The sequence below is a fragment of the Augochlora pura genome, chromosome 3, assembly GCF_028453695.1.
Source record: "Augochlora pura isolate Apur16 chromosome 3, APUR_v2.2.1, whole genome shotgun sequence".
NCBI lineage: Eukaryota > Metazoa > Arthropoda > Insecta > Hymenoptera > Halictidae > Augochlora > Augochlora pura.
Genome location: NC_135774.1, coordinates 4370953 through 4390616, shown reverse-complemented (window position 1 = coordinate 4390616; position 19664 = coordinate 4370953). Strand labels below are relative to the sequence as shown.

Here is a 19664-nt window from a genome sequence, read left to right as displayed (position 1 = left end):
AGCCCGATAACCTTCATAAACATGCAAATTAGTATCCTTCTTACGCGTATGCCGTATACATATATTATGAATGGAATAGTATATAACTTTCCGTCGATCTATTTCCATTTCTCTGAATATTGAATCATTACCCAGAATCGAAGGTGAAAATGAGCGTGTATTTCATAGATATCATGCCAATGTTACGATTGGTCAATGCTGACCTCTCCCATTCATATATCACCCAATGCTTACATCATTAGATGTGCAAAAAACGAAAAAATTATTTCTCAAAACGCTATAAGTACCTCGCATCTCGTCTCAGTAATGCAAACTATATTCGCAGATATTTTTCACTACTGTCAACACATATTCGTCCAATAATTTTTTGCACTGCCATTCACAAAATGTCGGCATTTTTTTACACTATCTAAAAATCATACATTTTTCAGTAAAAGTTTATCATTAAAACCATCTTTGGTTAAAATTATCTCTGTTTGGTAAAAGTTAGGATGTAACTTATTTAGAATTAAAAGGACAAGAATCAATTATTTTCTGTAATATACAAATGACGAATTTTCATCGTGCGGATGAATACGTGTTAAAAATTTAAATCAATTGCGTCAGTCTGAATTTTTTAAATAACTCGACACTAACTTTTTCCGTACTGAATGACAAGAAAGTGAACGGTATCTAATTGTATTTGTACTTATTCTTTATGTAATAAATCTTCCTACATTGTAAATATGTATTAAAAGACCTATTACACAATGATCATAAGTTTACTATAATTATATATGTGCACTTACAATAAAACTGAAAAATTAAATTCGAAAGCACCGGAAACACTTAAAAATTTCAGAAATATATTTATATTATTGTCAATTCGCTAAAATTATAGAAACAATTTCTATCTAAATCCTGTATGTCTTAACAAATATTTATTTCGCACAGAGATCTACAGTTCGCTCATAACCATGAACCATCTTCATCATTCTTGTTCAAAGATTTTGATCCGACTTTACATTGGAAGAATTGAAAACTCTAATAATTCTTTTCCGTCGGACTTCCGCGCGTATTTTTAACAATTTACCATGTTCGATATCTTCTACAAATGGTACAACAATTCATTCCAATAGTTCTGTGTAATCTTTCTAGCCTATTTTCCCAGAAATGTAATAAAAGCGTGTCAGTATATTTGCAAATGCCAGTGTATGGACAAAACCGTGTGTAACTTTCCAACGATGTTTCCATTAATTCCTACGTTTCTTTTTGATTAAAGTATGGTCACTGAATTTTATAACCATCTAGTCGATCTAAATTAAATTTCTTCCATTTCAGAAAATGAAGCAATCCCATTTATTGTGTGTCCACTAAAAATTGTGGCGGTATCTGTGTGCTCTGGTTTGAGTGCTGGTTTTTTGCAATATCCAGTTTGTTTCATCCACCGAAACTGCGTACTAGAATTTTAATGAACTCGATGTTTATACTTTGCGGTTACTGGCATATCCTACACGGTTGTAAGCTATATTTGTCATTTCACTTTTTCCATTATTTAAGGATTTTATACAGAATCTATTTCTTGGAAAAATTTTCTATACAGAGACTTTTAAAGATTTTCGATGTCGGCAGATTTTATGCGTGAACACCTCCGGAACTAATCTTCTGCGATATAAACTATCTATCGGGTTGTAAGGCCGATTACGCTGTGCGACGGAATAGATTAGTCTCGCTGTCCGTCTAATTAAAGATGCACAGCTGTTTTCCTTTTTTCGTATAAAATGTATCGCTACAGTGACCACGAAGTCGAACTGCAAGAATGTAGTAGTTGATCGTTGTGTTGCGTGTCCGGACCTTGAAGACCGACTCTGGTTGGATGAGAGACGATGTTGAAGATACGTTGATTTGTCGCTATACGAGCGATGATGTGACGATCAGGAATACTTGTTGCAAATAATACGGCGGTTTATCAAGAATACTTGTTGTCGCTATACGAGCGATGATGAATACTTGCGGAAATCAGAATACTTGAAATTACAAGTTTTATACCCTTTTTATAGTTTTACGGAAAGAACGCTCGAACGTGGATTGGCTACCGGTGAGGTGGAGAGGGAAGTCAGGGGGCCCGGGCCTCGCTGTGACGTAGGACGGGAAAACCCAAGCGAGTGACGTAGGACCCCGAAACCCAAGCAAGCGGCCGGCGCGGCCCATCTGGCGACCCTGCCATAAACCGAGAAAACTAATTTCGACGAAATCACTTTACGATCGGCTGTATTAATAAACCGATTTAGTCGAAATGCGATTTCTTAATGTGATTTCGCGATGTAAAAAGGGCACTAACGTAATAGCCTTCTAAATTGAAAAATCCGGAATTTGAAGAAGAGCTATAAACTAATTGTCGGGCATAATTCCGTTGTAGGACGGAACATGATTAGTATGCATTTTGCAAATATCTTACAAATAGAAAGGTATCCGCCATTTCATCATTGTGTCATTCATGATTATATTTAGAACATATGAATCTCATTTTTGTTATTATAGGTTATAATGTCAAAGTCTGTTTTGGCTTCGTAGATTGGTATGTGTGTTAAAATATTATAATTATTTTCTCGATTTTTCAGAGCCTTTCAACAATAAATTATTTAGTTCCGTAAATGTTTTGCATAATGTGTTGCCAGAATCTCAAATCTTCATTAACCCTCGCAGGATCGGCGGCGGTTGGGCGTTCCCGCAAAATCCCATGATTGAGCTCTTCTGTATATATACATTTTGAACTAAAATTTTGTTGTTATTATCATTATTATTGTTATTACTATTATTATTACTATCTTATCGTACTTTCTTTTAACCCCTTGCCGTACTTTAACGAGCCAGACTCGTGACGGAGATTTATAACAATAAACTGTTAAATACGAATGTTCACCCGTTCCTTTAAGTAGGAATCATATTTTATTCTCTTGTTACTAATATTTAAACATTCGAGTAGATGCAAGCACGCGATAAATATCAAATTCTTTTTTCTTCTAAGAAATTAGCGTGATCGAAAAAATTCTAATCATAGCGATTGTAAAGAAAATGGTACGGCAAGGGGTTAAGTGTCAAATAGCTGTGAGTCTGAGAAAACCTGCACGTGGTACGGCGAGGGTTAACCGTGAGGCAACAACTTTCAGTTATGGGTATACCCATAGTTGTCGGAACTTCAGTCATTTCTGTATTATGATAGAATTGTTAATTTACACGTTATATTTTGCAAACAATTTCATATTCTTTCCTGCATGTGAGCTACTAAAACAAAATTTCCGACATCAAAATCAGTCAAGTCAGCCTCAATTTCTCAAGTTCCTCTTCTTGAAACAGTAGCACAAACAGTACAATAAAAAATAGATAGAGCGTATGAAAATGGATATAAAAATTTGACCCATGTTTTTGAACATTACTTTTTATAAATTCACTCACGGAAATACTGTTATGCAACAATCAGCTGTAAACAAAAATGTTACGAATACAGGTGTTTATAAACAAGGATATAAGAACGATGCTATGTGTACTTAAATTTGTTCTCTGTTCCAATTTAGGAAACATAGGGTTACGAAAGACACGAAAACGACGTACCATAAAATAGGTACATGCTCGTACTTCCTTATTTTACTCGCATTATTTTGTATTCATATAAAATAAATATTTGTAAGTTGGTTGCATTATCCAGAAACATCAATCTATCGAAAAGTAGTATACTCTTTTTTCCAACGTCTGAAAAGCGATCCGTATAATAGGTACTTTTACCATACCAGAATATTTTCATAGAGTTCTACTCTCGATATGCGCAGAGAACCCGGTATTTATTTTATTCGACAGATGGTCCACTTAAAAAAAATCTCCGGAACAACATCAGCCACGTATACAACGATTGTCCCTATCCGGAGCTTACCGCGGCCATTCCGTGATTACAGTTTCAGCGGATACGGGTTTCCCGTATATACAGGGTCTACCGATTTTCCTCGGTGTCAGGCGAGAGAGTTAGCCACCGGGGACCAACAGGCCAGATCCTTAGCAGACGTAATAAAAATAGAGGTATCGCGTCCACCGGTGGCTGCGGAGAGAAAGAACGGCAAAAACCAAGGCCGGAGGGCCGAGAGCGCGGCCTACCGGATTACGTTGTAAAATGAGAAATGCATGAGAAAGGTTGGGGACTTACCGTCGTGGGAGTCGTAGAGGTAGATGATTTTCTTCCAGCCGTAGTATCGCACCGTGTCGATGATGGCACGATGATAATCCGGACGCATGCTTATGGCGAAATCCAGGAGACCAGAGGACGGCGTCAGAACCTGGACATAACAGGACCGCTATGAATGCACACATGCGCCTGCTCGCCCTTCTATAGCTGTACATTGGCGTACACACACACGCGCGCGCGCGCGAACGCGTTCAGAGATTCGTAGAAATGCACACATGCAACGGGCGTTCGAGTTTTAGATTTTATTCGGCCGCGCTGGCAATCCTCTGGCCCGAAATCTAGGGAAGGAAACGTTAAGCTGCGTCGTTCTTTTTCCCAGCGAATCCGCGGAACGTTGCCGTAGAAATGTAATCGTAAATATTTATGACGGCAGCGCGAATGACAGAACCATTCGAAAGCTTCCCGTGATACGCGCGATATTGAGCTGTTCTGTAAAGTTTTTCTCCCGTCCGCGCCCGCCTACCTTTATCGTTTCGGTCGCTGATGCGAAATAACATCGCAATTTTAAGTGAATTACCGCTTCGTTCGCAGATCTATTGGCTGTGAGAAAAGTAGTCGTCGTTATTTCGAGGAAGCTCTGTGACGCGACCAATCGATCAGCCGTTCGATGCGGGTGACGGGAATTTTTAGCGAAATAGATTGTGACGGCAGCGAGCGTGGAATTAGGGGCGATGTCGACGTCGTTAACCTGCGGATTTTTATGCGAGTACGATTTTTACTCGTTTAAGAAAACTTCTCCCGGCTTTGCGACGATATTTTTCATTTCCCTAAAGTGTTTACTTAAATGAATTGTTATGTGTATATTTGGGCTATTATTACACTTCAATAATCATGTGTAAAGAAAATAGAAAAAAGAACGTTATTTAACGATTTTCATGACTGTTTCCATTTGAGAACATTTGGGAACATTTGGCATCATACAAATACCAATACAAATACAAATAATGTTTCATATAAAAATCATGAGACGTTACGCAATGGGGGTTAATTATGTTCTGTACAGATTTTACAAGGATGGTAAACGCATGAAATCTTTCTAACAATCATTGATCAAGTATCTCCACTTTCGTTTTATTGTCGACGCTTTTGATTGAACTGTTTACGGTTGAATTGTTTATGATCAAAATGAATTCTTTTTATATTTGGTTTATTTTACGCGTTTATGACAAGAATGAGTAGATTGAATACAAAACATCAAATACATTTAAGGAATTTGATAATATTGGCTGTATCTTGTAATTAATGCAGAAAATTTTTGTTTTGCATGAAAATTCTGAATGTAGTAATAAAAATTACCCTAGAAATATATTGTGTTAAACTGTTTACGTGCCGTCAGAGTTATAATCCATTTCATAAAAAAAGAATTTTAAACATCGATGTATAATATTTAATCGCTTTACACTACTTTTTGTCATTGATGTACATTCGTTTATAAACGTTTCTTGCAAAACATACGAAGTTGGGCACTCACATTTGCACTTTATATGTATAATACAGCACATTGCAATTATATCTTATTATTTTGCTTATAGATTTGGAGTCAATATTACATTCTTGATGCATAAAACTATACAATATTTTGCAAAAACTACAGTTTATTTCTTCTTCCACTCGTAATTTTACAACAAGAACACACTGAAGACTTAACTAAAGGTTAATTAACTATGGAACTTAAAGATAATGAATGGCAGTGAACGTAAGCCACCAGTATCTTCGTTTCCGTCTTCAACATGTTCTACTTTGAAATTTACATTAATTTAATACAGCTTAATAATTAAATTAATACAGCTTAATATGGATACGATCACACCGCAGATCATGAATGCATTTTCATTACCTTAATATGCAGTATCGTAATGTACATTAATTTAAATAAGTATCTTTGTTAAAATAAATGAAAGCTCGTCTCTCAATTAAATAAAGTGACGCTATAAGTTAAAAACATAAATACAATTTCATTATCCCAATTAAATTTCTACGTTATTTCGAATTGTAGAAAGGAGCTTTGAGTAAACGATTGCAATCTATTGATATCTACTATTTATTTCAAATTTTGATATAATTAATATTTTCAATAATATTTTCCTTAAATAAATTGGGAAGTATGTTGCTATATTGTTAAGTTGATATTTTGTTTCGATTAATATCCTGAAATTATTTAACCCTCAGACGGCCGACCATTTTGAAGAGATACAGAAGACGAACGTTGGGTACATTTGACCCTTACTGTACGTTTCTATGTGACGTGCTTTAAAATGCTTTTTTCTATGAAAACTACACATTATTACAAGTCATTGGGTGACAATAGTGGTGAACATAATTGGTCTGTTTTATAATTGACGTTTCCCTATTCTTTAGCAATATGTTAAATAGCGACATTCAGCTGACAATAGTGACAGAAGCGTTGCAATAGCGTGATTTTGTTAAAGGTATTATCTAAAGGAGTTATAATATTATAAGGAATACAAAATAGGGAACGTTTGATTAGAAAATTCATAACCGATTAAAGGGTTAAAACATGAATCGCCTTAAACACAAAACCATTTTCTTCAAAGCTAACAATTCCTCGGAATTTTGCAGGACTTTTTCCCAAATGTCTTCTTACAATTGATACGAATGAAGATTGCCGAGAATACAAGTTAATGGTGGAAAATGAATCCGGGACTTTAGCGTCTTATACAAGTGGCGTTCCGCGAAAGAAAAACAGAGTCTCCCTCAACCGAGAGAAAATAGTATTGAAGTTTCATGGAAATTGAAGAAGATTTCTCGTTTATAAATGGTTATAATTGACTGTCGGACGAAAAAAAAAAAGAAAAAAGGCATGGGGATACTTCGAGTCAGCATTGCTGCGAAGATTAGCATTTAAACGATGCGAATACTGGTTGGCTACACGTTCGTCGTGTACCGGCGCGTGTAATACTTACAAGCTACATTAATACCGACATCGAAATAGAACACGGTAGAAAAACACGTGGTCGCCATTCATCCAAAATGGACGTACGGTATCAGTTCGAGTTGCACTCACCGCGGCCCGATAAATGCGGCACCGTTGCGATTGGACGCGACGAATAAATTTTCGACCAGTCGGATTCATTGCGAAATTCAAATTGTAATATGTTTGTATACACCCTATACATATTTATGTATTTATGGGATTTCTGGGACGCGCGGGGCTGGCGGTTCGGTTACTACGAGGACACAGCCATCGTCCGCGCTAATTATCAACGCGGCCTCTGCGACGCTATCGATTTTGTTCGGATTTCACTGTACACGCACGCACGCGCCCACACACACACACACACACACACACCGCCTATGCAGAGATAACGAGGAAAATAAAAATGAAAGTAAAACTGGTTGGTTTGGTGGGTTCGCGCGTCACGAGGATAAATTTTCAGGAATAAGCAGTTTTCCGGGATACGCGTACAGTCGGAAAGGTTACCGTTGCACTACGATTTCTTCGGATTACGGGAATAGTGTATGAATATGCATGCCCAATTTGCTTTGAACTTGCCCGTATTCAGAGAATTTCCATTGCTATTTTATCTGCGCATTGCCTGCATAACGTATAATCATTGCTTCACTTGCGGTCCAAGCGTCCGAATAGAGTTCGGATGGAATTTCGAACGAGGTTCACAAATTATACATTGTTTACAGTGATTCGATGTGTTTGGAAGGTAAAAATGATCATTATAATTAATTTTATATTTTCGAATTAATCCTAAGACTATTTCATTTTGTGTTTCGACATCAGTAACATTGGGGGCGAGGGGGAGGGGGTTGTTCGCAACCTAAAATAAAATCTGAACAATTAAAATATTATTTTTTATTTTCAAAATATAGTAGAACACATATTATCTACATTATATATACGTGTAGCCCTTGAAAGCGTTCATTGATTAAACATTTATTTCATTCGATAAAACATCATAGAACTAATCAGAGAAAACAGTGGCCAAGAAATCAATAACTAGAAGAAACAAAGAAACACTAACATTTATGCGTCTAAAACGTCATACAGGGTGTCCTAATAGTTACTCGTAATTGGGCAATGAGAAGTTCCAGAGGTCATTAAAAGTAACTTCGTCCTTACGGCAAATGCAATCGACGCTTTTGTTTACGGCGAAGAACGGTGACCAATGAGAAGCGAGCTCGGCTAGTGTAACGAGCGGACGAAGCCATTGCCTCGATCGTCTCGTGTCAGCTGATCTCACTTCTCATTGGTTTTCATTAATAACTCGTTAACGACGCCTCGCAGAGAATTTTTTAAAGGAAAAAATAATGTCAGGTTATGTCTCATTGGTTCTCATTAATAACTCGTTAACGACGCCTCGCAAAAAATTTTTTAAAGGAAAAAGTAATGTCAAATGACATCAAACTCCTCATTACCGCATTGCGAGTGACTTTTAGAATACCCTGTATACATATATATACAGGGTGTTTTTATATATATATATATATATATATATATATATATATATATATATATATATTTCACAGACTATTTGTCAAGATTTAGTTTCTTTCCAATAATAGCATAAAATATTCCTTGCACGCATATAAGTGAATTTTATCATTAGACTGCGGATTAGTATACAAATTTACGCTTTTGTGAATTTGTTTATAAAACTTGGAAGAAGGAAATGATTTCCTACGGCAACTAGAAAATACCTAACGATGAACGAAAAATAATGACATAATTAATTGTTATTGATATGGACATTTAATTATGTTCTAAGGACTTGTATATATCGTAAATGCATAAAAATCTGGTGACCACTTATTGTAAGTGTATAGTATGGTTGAGAGTGTATGGTATGTAAGAAGGAGTGTGCGGTTGTATGAATGTGTAGTAATAAGATAAACATGAATGCATGGTTGTGTGCGTGAAACAAATGAATGATTGGGATCATCGATTGGGCGAACGAGAGCGGAACGTGGCAGCGACACTTCTTCGGTGACGCCACGTGGGGATAGACGTTTTGTGTATATCGTTGTATAATAAAAGTTAACATTATTCATGTAACCAAGTTCCTTACATTATTATCATCTTAGCGGCGCGTGTACGATCATGAAAAGAACGATAAAAATAATAATCAAAGCACGATAAGTGAAAAACGGAACGTGCGAGGGATGGATTATAAATAAATTATGTTGTCCCTTCAACGACATTACACGTTTTTATTTAGCTACTCGGGAAAGCGTAATATTTACCTTCTCGGGAAACCAGGGCGTCACGAAAGGCATCTGAAACGTGTTGCTGTACGAATGGAGGGTGTCGAACGAATCCGGACTCACAGCGCCTAGCATGGAAAACACCCCTCTACTGAATTGACTGCAGACTGTAACAAAAATGGTAATGCAAAGTTTAAATTCTGAACCTGGATATGACTGATTGATTCCTAAAACCAGATTGAGACGCTTTATGCAAATTTTCATTTCTATATCGTATACATCGTTTTACTAAAATTAGAATAGAAGATGAGTTTACTTTGTCAATTAAAAGATCACTCTTTACAAAAAGAAATTAAAATTGATATCTCAATTTATAAATTTCTTTTCGTTTGCAAAGTCTGTAGAAAATCGATCTATCAACGACCATTTGTACATGTTTCTAATACTGATTATAGATATGACTGATTATTTTTGTGTGCATAAACTATCTCATGGCCTAGGTTACAAATTTCGAACATTGATTTTGAATGACTGATTATTATTATTATGCACGGTATTCCAAAATTATTTTCAATACTACGATTTTTTTCTTAGCGCAAATATAATCCTCGTCTTTGTTTACGAGTTATTACAAAAAAGTAGTGACTAATGAGAGGCGATATCGGATTTACACGATATTTTCGAAGCACTGAAAGGAATTTTTCCCTTCTTTGTATTTCTGTGAAATAATTCATGAAAATGGGAATTTGCATAAAGATTTGCAGCCTTCTCATTATCAATGGTACCACATGAATGGCAGCAATTTTCGATTAAAAGAAGGTTGAAAATATTAAATTAGATTGTGTTTGTAACTGACAATTTTTATTGAACCATTATGTGGATTCATTATGGCATTGAATAAGTCCTCTATGTCGAATAAGTCCTGCAGTCGTTGGCAGTTCTACCTGCAAATGTGTAATAACTTATGAGATGAAATTGTACCACATATGTATAGTAATTTTGACGTTACAAGAACTTATAATTTGTTGAATATTAATTGTTTTAAGACACTTCCATTCTTAGTTGACGGAATGAAATCTTTTGCGTAAATCTGAAAATGTGCGAACATGAGTAATTCCCATGTGAATTCAGAGGTATGCACCTTTATTTATCAATGTTTCAGGAACATGCGAGAACTGTTCATAGTTAGAGAATTTCTGGCAATGCGCCCCCAAAAAAATTTGCCCGCATTGCGACCATAAAATCAGCGGTTGCAGTTCCTCGAAACTAAGGAGAGTAAAAAGTTTATTTATCCGCATTACTCGTACGTACACGAATAAATATAAAACATTAAAGAATGAAAAACTGTCTAAAATAAAATTTAGATCGCTGTTAGCTTTTAAATATGTGTAAAAATAAAGTTATGAAAACCTAATTGATCCAACGTTATATTTGAATTGTTGAATTTTCTGCAAAACAATATTCCGATTGTTCTGTTGAATAGTGGTCCGATAATTGAGATGTTAAAGCACTATTGTAGGTCGAATGATATTTCTATTAATTATCCGGAATAATGGAGCTATCATTGCTGCGAATGCTTTCAATATTGAACGGACGAATAAATAACAAGAATTTCACAAAAATCACGAACAAAGTCTAGCAGGTCAGGATGGTATTTTGCGGGTAATTTCATTTGTTACGCGCCACTAGCATGACTCCTCATAACTGTGTAATATCCATTCAAAGGTGTCAAAGCATAGCCAGAAGTCCAATAACTCTGTTTTCCATTATGGCGTAACGGACAAAGAGACGGGAATTTCGTCAGGTGCGGCGTTATCAATACATTTCCACGAGGACACCTAATTCCTCATCCGTTATTAAGAACGGGAAATCGGCTTTATAATGCGCACAAAAGGTGGATCGTTAATTCGTCAAAACAATTTATTTGATTTATTATGTTTACATGCTCCTTGCTATATCAGCCCAATAATAAATGAAAAAGAACGGTTCGAGTCTTTGAACGTTGCACACAGTCGAATTTTATGGTTGAAATGTTAGTAAAGAATTTAGTTAGCTGATTACCATATTCTGACGTGTTCTTTAACTTTCAGCGTCACTTTATCTGATTAGTTTCACAACTTTTTCCTTTCTGCTTTAGGCAGCGGTGTTGAAACGATAAGTTCTGACGAGTTTCCTAATTTTCAAGAGAAAATTTTCAGGTAGACTGGCATCTTTTCCTATTGAAGATTGTTTTTCTGTACTTGGAGATTAGTCGCAAAATATATTTATATTCTTTTAATAAATGTTTCATTTTATTATAGCTAATATAGAAAATATGCTTAACCCTCACATTTAATTAATTAAATTGTAAATGAATTACTTTTTAATTATAATTTCTTGAGTAATTCAATTGCAAGTCTACAGAAATCCAACCTGGAGTCATACCACTTTTTGGAAGAACAAATAAGTTTGATCTGAATGAAGTCAATTCTAAAGGCATCGGAAGAATTAAAGAAAATTGTTCTCAAAAACCTGTCCCAAATCCTTAAAACTATTAAAAGGAAAAAGATGATAATAAAAATCATGAAAATGTAAACAGCAATTCAATAATTAGTTGTAAGAGAAACAGCATCGCAAACACTCTACCTCTACCAAAGCGTAACTCTGAATAACTAAACAAAAATATATTTTATTTCATTTCTATTTTATATTTTACACAAAATTTTGAAATCGATTTATGTTTCCTCCAAGTTCTGTTTGCTCCAGCGTGTCCACACAGAATTAAACGTCTCATGCAACAGAGCGTACGTTCTCTGAGTAAGTCGCACGTGGTAACCATGAAGAACAAGATGAAACCATCGGGAAATGGAAATACAGGCAAATTTTAGCCGTGAACCGGCTAAGTACAGCTCCTAAACGTTCCGATAATTCGGAACACTTGGTTGGCTCGGGCTGGCGCGTGATGTCGCGTAACGCGAGATCGATACACCTGCGCCAAATGGCGATACCCCGGCTCGCGATAAAACCGACAGAAAAGTTTCGAGCGCGGAAACGCGAAAAGGAGAAGGCGCGACGGTGATATGATGTCGGTAGGACGGTGGACAGGTAGGGCGGTGGCGGGTGTGCCCGAGAAGGCGGCGAGGGTGGCCGACGATTCAAACGTTTGGAGCCGAGCCAACGCGTATACGCGGACACCGTACGAAAAAGGGAAGGTCGAGCAAAAAGGAACGTCAAAGAAACTTATACAACGAATTGATCGTGAAAGGAAGAAATGGATAATCGATTCGGTCTTGTTAAAAAGTTTATTACAGTATGCTCGTGAAAGAATGTTCTTTCGAAACAAGTTACAGGACGTGTCACGTGTGCTTAACTCGCGTCCATTTGGACCCGGAGGGCTTCAAGGATGTACGATAATATTAAAATACGGATCACCCTTGTCTCGACGTCTATCGTTCGTCGATGCTTAATTTTGCTAACAGTATTTACTCATCCAGACGATTATATTCGTGTTTTACCACGTATAATGTTTACTATATTTATTTGGTAACATTAACCCCTTGCCGTACCATTTTCTTTACAATTACTATAATACATTTACATCAATTTCTTAGAAGAAAAAGGAATTTTATATTTATTGTGTGCTTATATCTACTTGAATTTTTAAATATTAGTGTCAAGAGAATAAAATTTGACTCCTACTTAAAGGAACGGGTGAACATTTATTCCTAATAGCTTATTACTAAAAACATCCAATGCGAGTTTGACTTGTTAAAGTATGACAAGGGGTTAATGGTCAAAGTATCGTTTAGAGGACTTATATCTAGATTGTGGATCTGTGCAATAAATATTTGCTTCATAACTCGCAACGAACAGGGAGAAGATAGAAATTTCGTGCTTTCATTAATAACTTCATCAAGTTTTTAATAATGCATGGATTATCTTAAATTCTTTTAATCTCTCTACAGTTTTAAATTTTACCAATCTATTTCTGCCATAAGCGCGTAAGATCCACTGTTTACTTATCACTTTTTGTCATGTATTTGTAATATTACAGTTTAAATGTATTAGCTGAAGCAGTTGCAGATATATAATGTCAGTGATTGATTAAAAATAACATTTATTGCACGCACTAAAAGCCAATATCGATCAGCAAATATTATCGAAGAAATGATTGTCGATAATCGAAATGCATGAGTGAGTAAATATTTCCTGTGAAGCTCGATGACGATGAGAACGTGTTGGTAAAGCGATTGTAGACGAAACGATTGTCACGAGCTAAGAGTGGATCCAAATTTTTAAATACTCTAACGTACTCTCTTTAAAACATAATAGCGTTATGCTCATTTTCTGCAGCTTTGTGTAACTATAGAATCATCTTCGGTGATTTAATATTAGGTCCTAAGGTATCGTCACTTTTAGCTAGGATGTAGTAAAAATATTTTATTCTGTTGTTTCTCTTTCGTAAGCAAAGATTGTAAATTCGTTGTTGATTTATATTCATAGGTTGATATTCATTGTTTCATATACAGTTTTGAGTTAAATAAATTAAAGGGCGAACTAAAGTTGTGTAAAATTTGATAATATCATATTTGTAATTGTTTGAATGTTATACTTTGTACAGCGTTTAATTAATGATACTTACAACAATTTTTATCTGCTATAATTTTAATGTCATTTATATTATTCTATATAATAACCTATAACCGCATGTTTTTTTACCGCAAATGTATACTTTCGTAAATCACATTCTCTATTTACATTCCTAATTAACTCGTTTGCAGATTGTATTCACTTTGCTACAATCTAAATGAACCACTACGGTGCTCGTATTCATCTTTTTTTAAAATCAATTCCACCTTATAGCAAATCAAATAAGAGACAGGAGTCAGGCAGTTAAGCAATTAATAGCAAATCAATCTAAACGAATACATCCATATATACATATATGTATATATATGAAGTGTTTTAATTTTTATACTGTTTTCATATAATTAATTATAAAATGATGTTGCCAAGCGACGTCTCGCATTTGCTGTTTCCCTTTTAATTACGAATACTTACTACAGGTTTTAAATGTCATCCCCATACTATGTGTATGATCTCGTGGGAGTTTACGTGTTTCAACTGGGGACTGTGTTAATTGAATATTTCAATTGAATTAAATCGTCCGCTGTATTCCTATAAAATCAAGTTCAAGAATTCTTTTATGCGATGAGGAAAAGTTTTCATGAGGTTCGAAAGTACGTCTGTGTCTCTTTCTGAATATGAAGGAACAGGAATTTTATGAAATCCAGTATCTTCATTAAATCGCTATGATCCGAGGAAATTAATATTCAATATTCAAAGTTCCAGAACCGTAGTTATATTGCGCCAATATTATAGTCGCACTTTTGCAGCATTAATTATATATGAAATAGGATTAATTCATCGAAATTAATGGCGTTTTTCTGTACAAGTTAATTAATGTGTTACAATGAACTTATAACGAAGTTGATTACATCGCCAGTTTCTTTTAAAATTCATCCAGATTTACGATCGTCTTATGAATAATTTCCACGTGAATAAACTTCCACGTAACTTTATTTTTTTTCGATGTTACCTTCATCTACTAAAGCGATTTACACAGAAAGAAATTGCTAGCCTAAATTAGTTATACTGTTGCTGTATACCATGCTGTTATTTATTTTGCGTTTTGTCACATCACCAATGTTCTTTGTTATAAACTCGGTTCGTCACATACTTAGCAGCCTAACGTTTTCGTCATTCTACACATTATCTCAGGTGTACCGTCCTTAAGACATACTAATAGTTATATGCACAAAATCACGAGCATTGTTGGCAAACAAAGAACCAGAACGTCGGAAGCTGCCTTTTGTGTACTTTTACATTCAAGGATTTCGAAGTTGTCCGTGGAATCAATTCGAACAGAAAATACATTTGTCTTCGGAACTTCCGCCGAGCAGAAAACTATGGAGCAACAAAGAAAAGTAAACAGGAAAGTTCATTGACCACACTTTCCCAAGACGAAAATCCCCATTCGCCTCTCATTACCGCGTTCGGGAACTCGTTCCCGTGTCTGCATAATTCATGAGTCTGGAAGTGGGCCATCGTAGAAATCCCAAACATTCCAATAGCTCGTTCCCTCGATGTTAAACGAATTCCACGGGAGAGCATGGACCGGAAAGAGTGCGTCCCGCGGGAAGGAAGACAAGACCGATCGAAACAGAAATCAAACCGCAACGCGAGGCCGATTCGTAGGAATTCCGCGATGCCTGTTCACGGGGCAAAGATTTCGCAGATGCTGTTTCCATCGGTAGAAACTTACAACGACTGGGTTCGATCAACGTCTGTATTAGTCGACAGTATTGATGAATAATATTAATTTCAATCTATGCACAAAATGATGCATTTAGCCTTCTTAGTGTCGAAGAACGATATATCGTTGTTGACTACGCTTGAAAAAATCTTGTTTTCTCAATATTTTTAATAATTAACAATTTCATTTCTTATTTCTCGTCCCATTTTGAATTTGGTAATTATCAGGTTTTACATCATTTTTGCAATTTCTTTCACTACAAAAGTGCACTAAATGCACTAAAAAAATTAAAATAGCGCACCTTGGAAACTTGATTGTTATTGGCAGTAGAAACATATCGCTCAGACAAAGATGCGAGCTTATCACAGCCTGGTATCATGGAGCTATTATTGTCGAGGCTTACGAGTATAACCTGTGTCTTGGTGGAAATATTGTATTTTCCCCATGTTCGGAAATATTACAGCTATCTTCAATATCATCATATCTTCAATAAAAGTTACTCAGCAGTTACCTCGACTACTATAAATAATAAACCAGCATATTCTTCAAAATGAATTTTTTAATAGAAGGTAACAAATTATAAAGCAGGGATATTGTTCAAACAGTAATAATATAGCAATCAAACTGTTCCCTGTTGTACTGTAGCATCATCCATTGTCGAGGTAATGTAGATTTATATTATAATATATATCTTATACACACCGTATATTTATCTATATTTTATTGCCGTTAATAAATAACGATATTACATTACCGATGGTTGTTTTTTAAATTATATTTCTGGTTTTCATTACTGAAGTCTCGAGTACGCCGGATAATTGGAATTTTATAATTGCTAATCATCCTTATTAGTTATAACCAAAATATTAATGTACAGTCGAACGTATTAGAACAGCGCAACCAGCGCATTCGTGAAACGCGCATTGTCCTTTTGACATTCAGAAAAAATAGCTGAGATATATGTGTCCCGCTAGGCTCGATAGGACTAAATAAATTTTCACTTTACACAAAGAACCGCAGTCCATTTACAAAACAGGAGTAAACCAGATTTCACAGAAAGGTGAAAAAGGTCGTCGGAACAGCCGGCGAGTAGAATCCAAACAAAACTGCTTAGAGCCTACGAATTCCGTGATGAGCCGTTGCCGGCCCTCTAAATATTTTATGAAAGTGCAATTAGTCGTAGACGAGGGGTGGCGGACGCGTGTCGGGCCACGGCCCCTTATTAACCATTTCGTTGTTACCGTTATTGTAGCCGCGTATAATTTCGGCAGAATTACACGGAGCTTACTTTATTTTAATTATTCTTTTATGCTTGGTGCAGCGCTGCGCCGCACGCTACCATTCGCGGCCGCAGCGAGAGAAAAAGCAGAGGGACAGAAGGACGAGGAATAGACAGGGGATGGAGGTGGCTGACGGTGAAGGGGCAGAGGAGGGCGAAAGGAAGAAAAACTGGCCGGCGGCGCAACGATGCCTTTTATTTTCGTTGTTCCGCGGGTACCGCGTGTACGCGCGAGCGCTCTTCCAGCAGAATTCAGAGATCCGCCACCGGTGTGGCCGGCATTTATTGCGGCCACCCCCAAGGGTGCATTTATATTCATAAGCATAATGGGGCATCGTGACGTATACGGTCGCGGCATGCTCGACTCTGTCCCTTCGCTCTTTCATCATTATTAATTCCACGGGGCCCCGTAGCTTCCTCAAATTCGCCGCGTTTATCCTCTTTCTGCTACCTACGCGACGTCACGAGCAGCACGAAGATTCCTGAGCCGGCGGATCCACGTTTTTACACCTGTTTATTTGCAACTTCCCAAAGCACACCGTCATCTGACTCCGTGGCTTTGACCGAGCACTTGATTAGAGGCTATGAAAGACATGTGGATGCGGCGAACTGAACAATACTTCATTCTAGCAAGTGAAACTGAAGATACTGACGATGAGAATATTCTCGATATTACTCTAGATCTTTGCAAGTTCATGATTTGCATACAGTTCCTTATAATCCCCATATAGTTGTATGCATTTGATGCTTTTAATTCTACTTACATTATATGTATATCGTTTCAAGACTTAATATTTTTTAAATTTCTATTTTAATTGTTTTTTTTTTCAAATTCGACATGTGTAACTCTTTAGTGTATAAATCCTGCATGAAATTAATTCCTTTATGTAAAACGAAGATTGATTTGTTAAGACAAGTAGCTTGGGAAAGCAGAATGTAAAACATAGGTGGCACTTAAATCTACAATATTTGCTTCAATCAACAGAGCATGATATACTTTGCCCAAAACTTTGCCCAACTATCGAAAAGAATTTATTGTTTCCCATACGACAACTTTCCACGGGGAACTTGCTAAACTGGTTAAATATGTTCACAGCCAGGATCGAAAGTTTTGGACATTAATATCATGCTTGTACATAAAGCGATTCTGCATTCAGCATTAGATGAATTGTTTCAAGCTTAATTTGTCGTGTAACACGAGCGTCGACCAACATTTAACGAAATAATATTTAATAATGTAATTGTCGCATCGAAGTAACAAACGATATTTGAATATTACCAATATTTATATAAGTATAGTTGCCCCCCTATTTCGCAGGCATGTTCGAGGTCGTCGCATACGCCGGTCCTCCGCGTTCGTCGCGGAAACTTCTAATCGATATGCGATTCCGCGTGTTCCATAGAGTACGGACAGGCTGCGTGAAATACGCGAGAGAGATGCACGATCGAACCGGTGGCAAATGGCCGTCCTATTATCGGGTTTACATATGTACCCTTTCTGAAAAACATGAGCCGCATGAAAGGGAATCCTGGCCACGCCACTCGATTCCACGCACGTCCTCGATTCATCGCCGGAGAACAAGCCTCGACCAACTTTCTTGTAAGTCGTTATTCATCAGCTGGTCGATTTAAATTTCTACTCATCCTGCAAAAACTTTTCAGCATGTTGCTCAAGTTTACCTGTAAATAAGGAAACTGGAAATACAGATACGAAACTCTTCATCCTTTTATAGGATAAGGTAAATAATCCTTGTCCCTCGAAAGATTCCTTAGTATATATCCAAGTCTAAATCGATCATTCTGTTTGAAAAAGGATAATGTATTTACCTTAAAAGTTTAGTAATAAATATCTTCAGTTAATTTAAACAAAGTAGAAAATATATGTATATTATGATATTGTTCTGTTTTGACTGGTGGTCAGATCGGGAGAGGAGGACAACTCCGTGGATTTTATAGGCTCTTAGATCGAGTTTGCACACAGCCGTACGAACGCGGTCCACCCTGCATAATGTATGATATTCGGGAGTTCGCTACTGGTCACATGAAAAACCTTTCGGCTCCCAGGCACTAGAAGAATGCCATACGAAACACGAAATCCGATCTCCGAATGCGAATCCGGACTCATGGACGACTAAACTAGATACGATAAGGGCAAGGGTTCGGTCACAGGAATAGAAAAGACAACTCTCCTGGCAGGGCGGATCTCGCGGCTGAAATAATCGATCCAGATTAAGGCCATAACTAGGCTTTTAATAATCCACGTAAATTTTCACAAAAAAGTCGGCCACGTGGTCGTGTCCGAGAGCCCGCGCCCTTCACACAATTTTTGCGGTTATTTGTCGCAGCACACGGTTGTCTTGTCCAATTTCGAATCAATGCAATGAGCAGATGTTAACGTACGATTTCTATTCACCACAAGACGATTATTCGCAATGCGCGGTAATTCGGCGCGAGAAGAATTGACTGCACGTGGATCTCACTTCCGGAAATCGTCGTGCATGCGCGACGAATGGAAAACCCTATGCCCAACTTCTCCTGACGCGACAACGAGCGCACGACGATTGCATCTTGCGACGCTACGCAACTCCCCGAGGAAAAATTTCCCAACGTGATCACTAAATTGGAGCTGTGCGAAATCCTTCCGGCGTATCAAGTGAAACGCGGTTTCGGTAACGGGCGAGAAGCGCCACGTTACCAACGAG

General features: G+C 36.8%; 1 protein-coding gene across 1 annotated transcript in view; it reads right to left on the bottom strand.

Moving 5' to 3' along the window:
- The window catches only part of LOC144467599 (facilitated trehalose transporter Tret1), a 145364-nt gene that overhangs the window by 40276 nt on the left and 85424 nt on the right, over positions 1–19664 (bottom strand). The window contains 3 exon segments of the mRNA XM_078176476.1: positions 4134–4166; positions 4169–4304; positions 9428–9555. Coding sequence (XP_078032602.1) covers positions 4134–4166; positions 4169–4304; positions 9428–9555 — 297 coding nt within the window.